Source organism: Protomyctophum bolini (assembly GCF_963924005.1).
Source record: "Protomyctophum bolini genome assembly, chromosome: 22".
NCBI classification, from domain to species: domain Eukaryota; kingdom Metazoa; phylum Chordata; class Actinopteri; order Myctophiformes; family Myctophidae; genus Protomyctophum; species Protomyctophum bolini.
In genome coordinates, this window is record NC_137883.1 from 28,912,772 (window position 1) to 28,927,255 (window position 14,484).

The following is a 14,484-nucleotide window of genomic DNA, read 5'->3' on the forward strand; positions in this document are numbered from 1 at the left end:
TTTCTGGCGCCCCCTACTGGTACTAATAAGTCATATACTCGTGCTCATGGCCACATAGTCACATAGGTAGGCACGGACATTGCTGGTTGTAGGAGTGGTTGCACCACTCAAAAATTCACCTCATAGAATTCTAACCCCCTGGTCCCCACAGTTGTGGGCAGGACATTTACCCAAGTTCCTGTTAATTAATTATCATGGTGTGTGACTGTGACTGTTATTGCTTATTGGTACAGTATGCTATTTTTGAATAGCCAAATCACACAGATGCTTTCCCGGTTGTAATGAGTTAAAGCACTCTGAGCAGGGAACTCACGGCAATGCACTGCCTCATGATGCAGGACTGTTTCATGCGACCAGGCCCTCCAAACTTCTTCATGTCTTTGCAGAAGTGGCACTCTCCACACTCTGTACGCAGGCATGCCTCACACTTCCGGCAGCGCGTCCGTCTTCTCCTAGCGCCAGATGTTCCGCGACTAGCTGACAACTTGACGGCTGATGCAGGGGACGCCGCCATCTTGGGTTTGGGCCGATTGGGGGGCCGTGGCTACAAAAAAGCAAGAAAGAGTATCTTGTCAAGTGGTAAAAGAATGCTTTTTGGTATAGATATTGGTAGTAGTTTCTAACAGACAAGACATCAGGTTGATAGTTGCATGCAGGCCTGGATCAAATTATTGCACTTTTGCTCATTTGAAACCATTTTCAAACAAAAGATATCTGATGAGGAAATGTAAAATGAACGATAAAATGCTAAATACATTAAGAAAAATCCAGATTTGGCACGAAAGCCCAAACCATTGTAAGTTGTTTATTGTCACATCCAATAGGCTATATTAGAGGCAGTAAAATATTCTACTTGAAGCTTCTCAACTGTGTGGAACTGTGGATAATAATAGAATACAATAAGACGGGGGGAATAGTACAATAATAGGAATAAAAAGGATGAATACAATAGAGTAGACATATTGCTTCATTTTTGTTTCGGGCATAAATAACTGAATAGCCTGTTTTCTTGACTTGTGATTCATAAGCCATATTCCTTTGTTATCTACAGCATTGGTACAGCAGTTTAAAATGCCAGTGGCTGAAATGAGCTGTAGAGAAATGTAATTTAGACTAGAGTGATTGAGCACCCTCAATCACTCAGTCTATTTCATCCTTCTACACAGCAACATTCTGAGACTTTATTTAACACTGAATAGTCCACTCAGTGTTAAATTACTCAGGATTTTACAAAAGGCTAAATAACCGCAGCTTTTCGCTGTTAGTGGCACTCGGTCAATAGTGAAGGACTGCATGTAAACCACTCAAAAGGAAAATACCCCAACCAAACTAAAAAAAATCCCTGACACATTAAATTAATTTACATTGAAGACATTCAAGAATTTCACACCTGCAGTGCACACACGCACGCACGCACGCACGCACGCGCGCGCACACACACACACACACACACACACACACACACACACACACACACACACACACACACACACACACACACACACACACACACACACACACACACACACACACACACACACACACACACACACACACACACACACACACAGTGGGTGAAATTATTTGTGTACAGGGATGAAGAATAAAGAGAATTAAGAGCAGGGGGAGACGATAGAATAGGATAGTACAAGTCAGCGAGACCACTTTACAATCCATTCAGGTTCTGCCTCAAAGAGAAACAGAGTATTTTTCACTCGGCATGAATCGCTATGACATACAGGGCACATCACCACATGACTGATTTATTACAGAAGAAATAAGATGTGACCTATTTAATAGTACTGTGTAATGAAGAAGACAAGCCTTTTGATCTCCGCAGTCATTGTCCTTGTTACATTCTGTTCCTCCTTGCATTCACGTCCTCCTCACTTTCAGATACCAACTAGAAAGAGACATTGCACACACTAACCACAGCACTGTTTCTCAACATCTGGTGCGGGGCCCACCAGGGGTCCAAATGGACCCTTATAGGTCTAAATGGGTTAACTCAAAGAGTGAACAAAATGGAACCATTTGGGGGTCCTGGTGGTCGCTGGACCCAGACATTGAGAACCAGTCCACAGATGCAAACCTTTTCCTAGACATAATGGGAGAGAATTCAGGGAAAATATATAGCAGATCTACAAGTTCACGTTGTGTTCTTATTTTATATATATTCTCGCAGAAGGGAAAAAAAACTGAGTGGGCCAAGGATAGAGTCCTGGGGGAAGCCGGACAATTAAGTTCCTGGTATTCCTGGTTTCAGAACCCAATTGGATGTTTCATCGCAATATTGTCTGTGACACCACAAGTGAACAGAGATTAGAGGAAATACTGCACAAAGATGAATTTGTACTGTAAAGAAAGCATCGCTTTGGGAAATAAAGATCTCATTTTGTGTGTGTGTGTGTGTGCGCGCGCGTGTCAGCAGTGCAGATTTTCCTAGCATCAGCATAGCAACAGCCTCGTTCCATTCCCTGCCAGAATAGTCTATGACACACAGAGACTTGTAACCAATAAGAACAGTATTAAGATTATCAAACTAAACAAGAGAGAAAGCACCCTCCAGAGCACATTAGATCAACTCACTGTAATGATGGCCATTAAGCAGAATGACTGGGGAAATCAGACAATCAATCGGCAGTATTGGACAGTATTAGACGGTATTAGGGAGTAGGGATGTTAATAGTTAATCGTTAGTGGATTAATCGCCGTTAAGAAGTTAGTCTGTCAAAAATCGAACATGATGCGGTTCTATCATTGGGTTTTCTGTGAATGTAACGCTATCTGCGCGTGCTGGGTGGCCGAGGAACGCACATACAAAGACGCCATTGCCTGGCCCTGTATCGTCAATGGTCAAATAAATATAAATATCCTCGAAATAAGGAATATAATATGCCTTTTGTATTATTTCTGTATATCAGCAAAATGTAGATTTGTATGTTAGACATTGAGGGAAATGAATCAACTAACAGGTTAATCTATCGATAAGATTATCAAAACGTATCAATTAACTAATTGATAAGTAACTCATTAATCGATAATTCACATCCCTATTAGGGAGACATTTGGAGCATGGCCTGTGTAATTAATCTCTATTGACCACTTGACAAGACGGCACCCCTATTTTGGGGCGTTTTTACTTTATTTTAAATAGCATCAGTTAATCTTCAAGTCAACAACAAATCAGCTTGTAGATCTGCTATTTTTCAATAGCTAAAGTATTACATAATGCTTAAAACACCAAAAGGGGTTCCCGTCCGGAATGGGTTAAATATCTCAAACAACAGGATGTCGTGTGACTCAACGAGTGCATACCCCTTACATTAAGGCTAATAAGTAAGTCCTGCCCGCAGCTGACCCGGTTTGAATCCAACCCGCCTTTCCTGTCTCCTCTTACACTGTCTTAAATGCTTCTACAGTATAATGTGTTTCTCAATCCTCCGTCTTAATGTCTCAATGCTTAATGGTTTATGATGTAAAGCACTTTCAATTGCCTTGTTTTTTAAATGTGCTCTACAAATAACCTTGCCTTGCTTTGTCCTATTGAAATGAAGCAGAAATGAAAGACTAAAATATAATCAAGTCTCACTCAAACAATCGCTTATGGCCTATTGATGACTAGGCTATATTGATGTGCAGTGTCTTAAGTACCTCTCGAACAGATGCCACAGGCGACAAACCTCAAGACTGGGACTATACAGACAGACATTAGCTGTCAACATTTTCCCCCTAAATCACCTCCCATCCGCCATGTCTGCCAAGTTCATCTTTTAAGGCAGTGCTTCTCAAAGTGGGGTCCAGGGATTCCTTGAGGGGGTTCCAAATTGATTGACCCTTTACAAGTCTGTAACTCTGACGGTAACTCTAACGGGTACAGCTAGTTCCATTTGTATACTGTCAGGCCCTATGGATAAACAACAGGCAAGATGAGTTCATGATAACTCTGTTCGGGGACTGCTTCTTTGTTATCAGAAGACTTAAGTTATAAGTGACACATCATTCAGCCCAGCTATCACCACAGCCGATCATGCATGTCTCTCAGCCTACTGATACGTGGTGGGATGATATCTAAATTGTATATGGGCTTGAACAGCGGAGAAAACCAGCGCTAAGTAAAAACGTATGCCCAGCCCACTCCTTTGAAAACCAATCCTGATACCATCTCAATATGAAGGACCACCCTAAAATCTTTTAATTGTTTCTGCAATGCAGTTATCTTTGGACATCACAAAACAAATTGAAGTGAGCTCAAATAATTTATTGTAAACCTGGCAGCGATCTCTATCTATCTACTATAACAGCACAGTTAAATCAAAGTACCGTAATAAATATAGGAGAGTAAATCAGAAATGATTTAGCTAAAGGAATGTGACTTGTAGCAGATGCTATTGAGTGCAGCCTTAAACCACTTAATCCCTACAGTGCTTCATTGACTGGAGTCCCACTGGGTTCTATATAATAGGTCCCCTCGCTTTATTCCCCTCTCCATCAAATCTCTTCAGCAAAATCGGGCTGTAGCTGTAGATCTGCTATTTTTGCTTAATTCTTTTTTAGTACAAGTGGTACTGTACACATACAGTATGCATGGAGAAAGCTATACCCTATTCCAAAAGGTGGTATTCATATTTGTGTAACAGTGCAAAGCACAGGCCCTAACATTTGTCTGTGTTGTCCAAGTTCTATAGTTTAATCCAGACCAAGGTCCCTCTGGGATTTTAAAACATGTTCCTGTAATTGTTCTCACTAAATTGCTGGATGTCACAGTCATTTCAATTTCTGCAAAAATTTGATTTCACTAGAAATACGATTTGTAATAATTAATTTGCTTGCTGGCAGGTGGCTTGATTATTGTATATGTACACTTTGACATATATATTATACCTGTTAGTGGCCCATTCAACATGCAAATCACAGGCAGTTCAAGTGCAGAGGGCCAAGCAAAAATCCAAAATCTCCTTTGGGATTTGTTGTTGTTGCTGTACATTACTAGTATATTAGTAGTAGTAGTAGTAGTAGTAGTAGTTTTTGTGTCAATTTTTTTCTGCGGTACTGCCATAACAATAACATTTCCATCATGGAATAAAGGTCTGTTTATCTGTCTGATCGACAGATAAAATAATTTGTGAAAGCTGGTGCTCTTATAATTAGGTTGATTGTAGTAATGCACAGGAGATAGAAATTGGTTCAAAGAATATGTTTGCATATTTCTGGAGGGACGGATATTAGTCTGGTGGATGCACTTCAAATATTCAATTTAACCACATGGCATTATTATTTTGAGCAAGCTGTACATTTTATACAAAAACATTAAATAAATCAAAAACATCAAAAACAGCAGATCTACAAGCTAGCTCACATTATCACTAAACTGTTTTTCACTGTGTACATTAGCATTAGCTTCATGCCGTTTGGCTACTGTTATTTATATATTTGGAAGTTCTACTTAAAACATTTTCATCCATAGTATCCAGAGTGTGGTACACACCCGATACGTTGACACCGCAATCAGTCATTCTAAAAGTGTTGTGAGTTCAACTTTAATACAAAACTGAACACAAGCTATAATATGTCATTCTGAATAACTTTCAAATGCATGTGATAATTGTGTCAGGTGCAGGTGTGTTAAATACAAAGTTATAAAATCACAGCTGATATCAGCAACATGCACATAATCCATTTATATTGCTTTCTAGACTTTCTAGGAACTGGCACTAAGTTAAACCATTTACTGCATTTGCATGTCCAGCAAAAACTATTGCAAAAAACACTATCTGTAAAACATCACAAATAATGAATTCCTCCTCCCAACACTTAGCCAATGTATTCATCTAAGGGGGTGTGGCTCAGTAGTAGAGTTGCATTATGTGGGAAGACATAAGCTAACCAAACATTTTTTTTTGCTGAGTAAACATTATCTGAAATATAAAAGCTTTAAACAGAATATTTCTACATTAAATGTTACTTGACTCTCCAATGAACCAATAAATAGTTGAACAGAATTCTGAGGAAAAGCTTCTTTCAGAGGAAAAGCTTCACTTGTCTCAACAACACAACCAACTAGACACAACTATTAATCCTTCATCTTCCCCTCTTCATCTGTATCTACTTGAATCTTCACCTCATCATCCTTGTTTGTCATTTCCCCTCTCTCCTCTGGAACAACCAATAACTGCCCAGAGGACCAGAGATGTTTAAACAACTCCTTGCTGCATTTACCTGCCCAGCATGCACCCACATACAAACATAGATAAACACATAAACCAATGTCAATAAACCTTGCAACAACAAAGGGCATAAAGGAGAAGGGGGGAGAAAGAAATAAAAAAAACTAGCGAGGAGGAAAGCGCAAACAGTTCATTTATCTTCAGGTGGCTCCATTTCCTCACTGCCCTCTGAGACGCTGTTCAATGCTCTCTGTCTGACAGACAGCATCGCTTTGGTGGCCCGACTGTGTCTGCATGCCTGCAAGGGGTTCAGTGTGCTAACCTGCTCAGTGTCAGAGTCGTAGTCTTCATCGTCAGCGCTCAGCGACATTGCCATGGCTGGTTCTCACACAGCGTCCAGCACACAGCGAACTGACATGGCTGCAGCCTTCTCCTCCTCCTCCTCCTCCTCCTCCTGCTACTGCTGATGTCTACCCTACGGCCCTCCCTCCGACTCCACAGCTCCACAATATCACCACCAGCAGATGTGAAGAGGGGAAAAAACACGCAGCCAGCACAGTGGAAAGCAGAGGCGCCTTTCCTCATGAATATGGACTACTCCCTCTATGAGAGGAGGGGTACAGAGAAGCACAAGGACCAATAGGAAGCCCCCTATGCATTATGATACATCTGATAACTCGCTATAGGGATGTCAGTCCTCCTCCGGTGAGGGGAGAGAATGCAGAACTGGTGGGATTATATCCATGAGTATTACAGAGTAGGAGAGCTAGGGGGACCGGTACAGCCAGGGAGGGACAGATGGCATCTTATTCCAAAACGCAAATACAAAGAGGCCCCAAGACCAGCAGCTGGCCTTGAGAGGCACATAATTCAATATAAATCAAATCCATATGTTGGAAGAATATGACAACTATACAATACAACAGTTCCATTGTACTACTGTATGTCTGAAACGTGTTATTTTCTGTTCGTTTATTATTATTTATTACTACTAATATTACTTCTTGATGAAGTTTATGTTTGCATTTCAAGCTAACATAGAATGATTTCTGTTTCAAACGGACCCATTGAGTATTTTATAAAAAATACCCCATTCATAATACTTTCATAAAAGGCTTCGTAAAACTGCACTGTACTTGAAATCAGACGTGATTCAATTGGTTGTTAACACATTTTGTACATAATACGTCCTGAAACGTCATAAGGATTGGAACCGAGAGGTGCCTTAGACGTCTGTGGACGTCCTAGCGACGTCCAAACGACGCGGGGCGAGATAATAATATTCAGAATAATTACTTCTTTTTTTTTTGGCATTTCGCTTTTCGCTTGCCGTATGCTAACGCTCTGTGAAACTATTAGCTTGTCATTGACTCCCATGTTAGCGCGGCGGAAAGAATGACTCGTATCTCCTCATCCAGGGCGCTCTCCGTGGTGATGAATGGATCGATATGCTGGCGCTGCGTTTCTGCTCCTCATCCGTCTCTCCCGCAAAATATGAACTCTTTTTGGAGCGTATATAAATATATTAAGATGATCGGAGATTGTGATGGCACTTTGTCAGTCAACTTTTTTAAGAAAGTATTTCCGGTTCATGGCTTTCAAAATGGAAGCGATCACTACTCTGGCGATTACTCCGGCGCAAGCAGCGCCTTTATTTTGATGCAGTTCCGGTACTAAATGTGTTAAGGGTGGCTGATTCAATATGAGAGAACAGATAATGTAAGTATGTCTCATTTTAGATAAGAATAAGCTAACATAAGATAAGAATTTAATAAGGAAATAATGCGGATCAGGTTTAGTCCACGGAAAAAGGAATGGTGTTAGCATTTGCAACTGAACCAAAGATTGTTAATTTAGGAAGATACAACACCCTGATTGGAGCCACTAGAGGCAACATGGTACACAAATCCTACAAATGGTTTCCTAAGTGGGCACCGTCAGATGGCAAATCTCGCGGACGTCCTACTGTATGTTTACTGGTGCTAGATCTTGAAAGGTTGATAATAAAGTAGATTTTCTCCTGATTTGTCTCTCTGAAAAAGGTTTTAATATGAAAATATTGGGAATATTGTGTGGCTTGTGATGATAGGGTCCACTATTTAGTTCAGTGACCATGGAGCTAAAAATGGTTCAGAAGCCGTGTTCACGTTTACTCTCCCATTGGAAGTAATAGACTAACCTGCTTCCCGTCTCCTAAATGTGAGAAAGTGTGACCGATAACGCCTACAGTTTATGGCATATGTATATGGCAACAGTTTGTGTTGTATGATGTCAAACAAGACTACATAAGTATTGCAATGTTGTCAAAGATTACTTAGATGTTGAAAGAGAAAGACTTAGTGAGGCCACCCAGTGAGACATTACACATAGACAAGAGACAGACACTTAGAAGAGAGAGAGACACATTGATACAGAGCAAGATAGAGATGATGTCCTGGACAGTTCATAAGAAGGGGGTGCCAAAGACAGCCGGTTATGTTGCTGTGGCAGTGGGTGACAAGGTGTACTCATTAGGGGGAGGACTGTCCATGTTCAATGGTTCCAATGATCCGATGACTGATGTGCAAGGCCAGATTGATGTGCATGTCTTCAATACGGTGTCTCTGCAATGGCTAAAGTTGCCCGTAGTGACTGCTGGAAGAGGGCGTCCCCTTGAGGTTCCCCAACGCGTGGGCCACACAGCTGTGCTGATAAAAGATATAATCTACATCTGGGGTGGGTTTAAGTACACAAGGGAGTACTGCAACGTGCTTTATGCATTTGACGTCGACACCCACAGATGGTCCAAGCCCAAGGTTTCTGGCAGTGTTCCACAGGGGAGGTGCTACCACTCAGCCTGTGTCCTGGGTAAGGTTGTGTATATCTACGGAGGAAGCAGGCAGACTTACACTAATGACACATACAAGTTGGACACCACCACAATGGTCTGGTCTTTAATTAAGACCAGCGGCACTCCAGCACTTGCTTCGTCATTTCACTCAGCGACCATCATCGGGAAGAAGATGCTTGTGTTTGGGGGAAAACAGGACCATCGCACATTCCACAACAACGTCAGAGTGTTTGACACAGAGACCAACGTCTGGCTGAGCACAGCTTATGCACCGCGTTTTCCAGGAGGATACTGGGGTCATTCAGCCTTTGCCTACAACGGAGAGCTGTACATATATCGTGGCATATCCAGGTGGTACACAAACAGCACACAAAATCATCTGTTGTGGAAATTCAATCCAGAGACCTTGTCTTGGAAGCAGGTTGAGGCCAAGGGGAAAGGCCCGATCCTTATGGTGTACTGTTGTTGCATGGTAGGAAATCGTAGCATTGTCTTTGGTACATACAGAATGGATTACGATCAGATCATTCACGTGTACATCTTCGACTTGTGTCCTTGTCTGAAGGCCTTATGCAAGCTAGCGGTCATTCAGTACGGTCTAAAGCGGTCTGGCCTCCCACACAACATCAGGTGGGAACTCACAGCCATGTCTACCAACAGAAAAAGAAAACATAGCATAGCCCGCTTCAAACTAAAAAGTAAAAAAAGTAAAACAGTGAGCCCACTAAAAATGGAACGGTGAGCACACTAAATCATTATTCCTATGCACCGCTTTGTGTGTTTGTGTGTATTCTTTTGTTTGTTTGTGTTTGTAGCACGGAATGTGATGATTTGATTGGTTGATTTGGCATGATGAGATTGATGACGTATGATGATAAGAGCCCCTAGCTAGCCCCTCCTACATCCAGCTTTTAGTTACCGTAGTTGTCTTAAACAAACTCTAAATTCTCATTGACAATGAATAGAGAATGTTACGCCATAGTGTCTGAGCAAATAGGCATGGTGTCTATTTTACGCCATGATGATGTACGATGATGAGAGCGCCCCCCACTTCACAGTGTGATTTATTTCTTATTTTTTTTAAACGTTATTAGAGTCTAATAACGTGTGGTTTCCCTATGCTGTCTGTAGCTGTGAATGTTTCCGTAGTAGAGAATCTCTGACATCATATATTCATATTCATGATGTCCTCCATACTGGAGAATCTCACATTGATGACGTTGGTATGCCAAAATATGGAGTTTCACATAACTCCAGACTGACCTCAAAGTGTGGTTCCAGAATCCAGACGGTGGATCTGTGATAGCACACATACCAAGCACATTGGGCCCTATCTTGTGCCACCCCTTACCCCTTATCCCTAAACTTATTTGCCATTTTTTACTATTTTGAAAAACATTTTAAAATAGTTCAACTACCCGATCTACACCGACACATTGTGAGCTTGTAGATCACAATGTCGCTTCACTGCTGTCATAATACAGACATTTTGTGTGTGTGTGTGTGTGTGTGTGTGCGTGCGTGTGTGTGTGTGTGTGTGTGCGTGTGTGCGTGCATGCGTGCGTGTACGTACCATGGAATGAGATGATGTATGATGATAAGAGCTCCCCTCACTTCACACAAGTGTAATTTCTATTTTAAAACACAGGAGATCCTTTTTTAAAACGATTCAGTTTTCGAATAATGACTATGGACACGCTGAGACTAGGGTATTGTCAGATCACTGACATGTTCTTCCAAAGTAGTGAGGTCGTGACATCAGACTTTATCCCAACCTAAGCTTTTGGTCACCAGAGAGCTTAAACACTGGCTCAACAACAAGGACAAAAAAGTTCATTTACTGAAAAAGGAACTGAAGCCATACAAAAAAACAGGCTTGGTAAACTTCAACTATGGATGGAGCTAAGAAACCAGCCCAATTGCTGCCTCCTTCTCTCCTCCTCAGAGCAGATAAACACCTTCTAGGCCAGGTTTAAAAGGACTGACCGCCTGGAGGACGACACCAGCTCTGCCCCTGCACTAGCCAGGATGGATGAGTGTAAGGTCCTCTCCATCCTTTCCAAGATACAGCTGAGTGTGCTGAAGGAGTGTGCAGCTCAGCTATTCCAGCTCCCTAACGCTTATGGACACGATGGACAGGCACTATGATTCTCCAAAATCACATGTCATATGCGTGTCATATGATGCTATTTACAGACCTTTTGATCTGCTTTTAACAAAGTGAACACAAACACTTATGCACTGCCTCCAAGGACTACAAGTCAACACAGACAGAACTTGGTTTTATGGATTAAAGGTTTTGTAAAGGACAGACCCCGGCATCCATCCATCCATTGACGGATGGGGGCAACAGTTCCTGCTGAGAGCTCCAGACTTCCCTCTCCAACATTAGCAATTTCTGAGGCGTTCCCATGCCAGTTTGGAGATGTAATCCCCCCCATGTGGTCCTTGGTCTTTCCGGGGGTCTCCTCCCAGTGGGACGTGCAGCGAGGACCTCACTAGGGAGACGCTCGGGAGGCATCCATACTAGAGGCCCGAACCACCTAAGCTGGCTCTTTCCAAGCGAAGAAGCAGCGACCCCATGCATGTCAGAGTTTGACACCCAGTAAAGGTCTCCACACACCGGGTGCGAATCGGATGCGAATTCGGATTTTTAGCGGCGTTTCTCCATCGGTTTTCTGAAAAACGCGGCCGGTGTGAAACCACCGTAACATTGTTTTAAATAATCACACCTGTGTGAAGTGAGGGACGCTAATAACAATGTCTAACTCATGTTGATTAGGTGATGTAATGGTGATGTAAAACAAACGGTGCCAACGCAAACATTAAATAAATGCCATTAACAATAAAGAGACAATATGACGTAATCGGGGACAATATGACGTAAATTTTCCCTTCATTGTCAATGGCATTTTTAAAACAAACATTGAACTAAAAACAAACATTAAACCAGTATATTGGAGGGGCTAGCGCCCCTCGAAAATACCCCACAGGGATGTGTCTTGTCCTCTTCTCCATATACAGATAAAACCACCTACAATAACTGTTTAAATATGCTGATGACATGGCCCTGGTGGGCCCATGACAGATGAGCGTTCCCTGTCCACATACACTGAGATCGACCACTACCTGACCTTCACACAACATGCAGAGGTGGTCTACAAAAAGGCCCAAGAGACCGAAGGCCCTTCAATTTCAGACAGGACATTTTAACAGTAGTTACCAGTCCTCAAATAAAACGTTATTTTTCATATATACTATTACATATTTACCTAATGGGTAAATAGGTCAATTCCATTATCAGCTTCTACCAGCGAATGGCTTCTCAGATGGTTATGAATGATGAGTGCTCGGGGGACACTTCAACACAGACCAGGGCCGGGAAGCGAACCGGTGGCCTTCTGATTATAAAATGCCAGACAACCTTTCACCCACTCGTGGTACAACTTCTTCACAGAGAAAAGAAAAGCAGTGCAATGCTCAGATCTCTATAACCATGCATTAAAAGAGGACCCTTCCCCTACCAAAAGAATAAAAAGAATAACCCAATACAATCGACTGACAAATCTAGCCAGAAGCATCATACTCATGTTTGTAGCCAGACTAGCCACGCACATAAAAGCGGCGCTAAAGTAACAGGAGGTGTCATGAGATAACAACACCAACAACAGTAAACAGTGAATAAAATAGGGTAGACCTAGTCAAGTAGGCGGTCCACCACACTCTCTCCTACAACCCTCAATTTGATTAATAAACAGATAATTATATTAAACTACAAAGTTGAAAAACAACAGTGAAAGTCTTATATTTACTCACCTTTATAATCTTCTTCGGCCGGCAGACCAGAGGCACTCCACTGATCGCCAATTTGGGGTCATCGTCTGCATGTTCTTTTAAGACCACCTGGTGAGTCAGACACAAGACGGCGCATGAGGAGCAATAGTTTCAGCTCTGCTTCGTACAAAAACGTACATGTTTTCAATGATCTAGCAGTGAATTCTAAGCCTGATTTGCCACAAAGCATTGCATGCGTGCCACATTGTGAACTTGTAGATCTGCTATTTTCAGTGAGCATCACGGATTCACGGCACACAACCAGGCCTTACCTTCATATCCTCCAGCAGGGCGTGTGCGTCCTCTATGCCCTCTGGGACACACTTCTTATTTTCAGGGAGGGCCTCCAGCTTTTCCACTAGGGCCTTGAGACCCTTCAGCTCAAACTCTGTCAAGTGAGTCCATTTACTGTGTGACTCTGACTCCAGGGAGTCCGATGGGTGTCTGGGTACATCCAGAGGGTGAGCAGTGGTCGGGATACAAGTGTCTTCTGAGTCATTGGATGAAACAGCTTTGAGAGGCTGTGGACTGCACAAGTCACCATTTTTGGTCTTTGGGTTATCAGGGGAGCAGGGAGTGCCCTCGGAGACTTTGTATGTTTTTTCATCTTGCTCATCCGTGGCCTGCATGTCACATGAGTCTTCATCCATGTCCTGGCTCCGGGAGTCAGAGAAGGGGCTCTCTGTACTTGTCTTTGCCTCAAAGTCTGAAGGAAAGGAGAAGGGATGCCGTCACCATTGAGTTGTAGTAAAACACCCGTCATTTCCATCCACCAAAGATACAGTATTACTGCAATTAGTTGTTGTTGGAGACCGTTTTCAGTACATTTGAACATTATGTAGAATATGTAGAATTTTACCCTCCCTGTGTGTGTGTGTGTGTGTGTGCGTGTGTGCGTGCGTGTGTGTGTGCGGCTATCTCTACTGCCCTTTCTGTATTATCCAGCAATGTTATGGATTCCATGTGGTGAAGGAGCTTCATTTCCACTCACCCATTATCATGGTCTCACTGCGAAACTCCTGAGAAAGGTAGGAGCGTTTGGTCAGGCAGTGCACATACTTCTCCACGACATACCAGCTAATCTCATTGTAGAATGGGTAGCGGAACTTGGAATGAACCTGAAACCACAGATCAGATTTGTCACAATCTGAGCAAATGTGAGACATCAATAGCTACTCATAAAAGTTTGAGTAGTCTTGAACTACAGTTTCATGCCTTATCAGGTCAGGTGAATCCTGACTAATGACAACTCATGAAATGTAAGCGACCTAGTCATCAATGGAGCGACCTAGTCATCAATGGTAGACAGTCTCACCCCATGAGAAAGCCAATGAGAGTCTGACCCATACTCTGAAACGCTGCCAGCCAATCGCGTAGTAGCGACTGTCGACCTACTCATGATTGCCTGCCTCCTAAGCTATGACACACGCACCGCGGAAGGTCTGATTTCACCCAATCCCATATGCACACACACACCGCAGTGGTGCGCGGCTAATGTAATGAGCTAAGTGGAGAGCAGGAAAGATGCACAACGGAGACAGCATATGATTCACCTGACAAATATGTAAATATGTAATATTTCATGTTTTTTATATATTCAGTATTCAGTCAGGACTGAGAGGTTGATTTATTTCCCCTGACAGCGTCCATTAA

The 14,484-nt window shown here is 42.4% G+C and overlaps 1 protein-coding gene across 1 annotated transcript in view; it reads right to left on the minus strand.

Annotated features, from left to right (window-relative positions):
• Positions 1-14,484, minus strand: part of kdm2bb (lysine (K)-specific demethylase 2Bb) — a 33,585-nt gene that overhangs the window by 10,341 nt on the left and 8,760 nt on the right. Inside the window, exons 10-13 of the mRNA XM_080755961.1 lie at positions 13,823-13,949; positions 13,104-13,537; positions 12,814-12,900; positions 314-544 (exon numbers count right to left, since the gene is read on the minus strand). Of these exons, the coding sequence (XP_080612087.1) occupies positions 314-544; positions 12,814-12,900; positions 13,104-13,537; positions 13,823-13,949 (879 nt within the window). The remainder of the gene's footprint in view (positions 1-313; positions 545-12,813; positions 12,901-13,103; positions 13,538-13,822; positions 13,950-14,484) is intronic.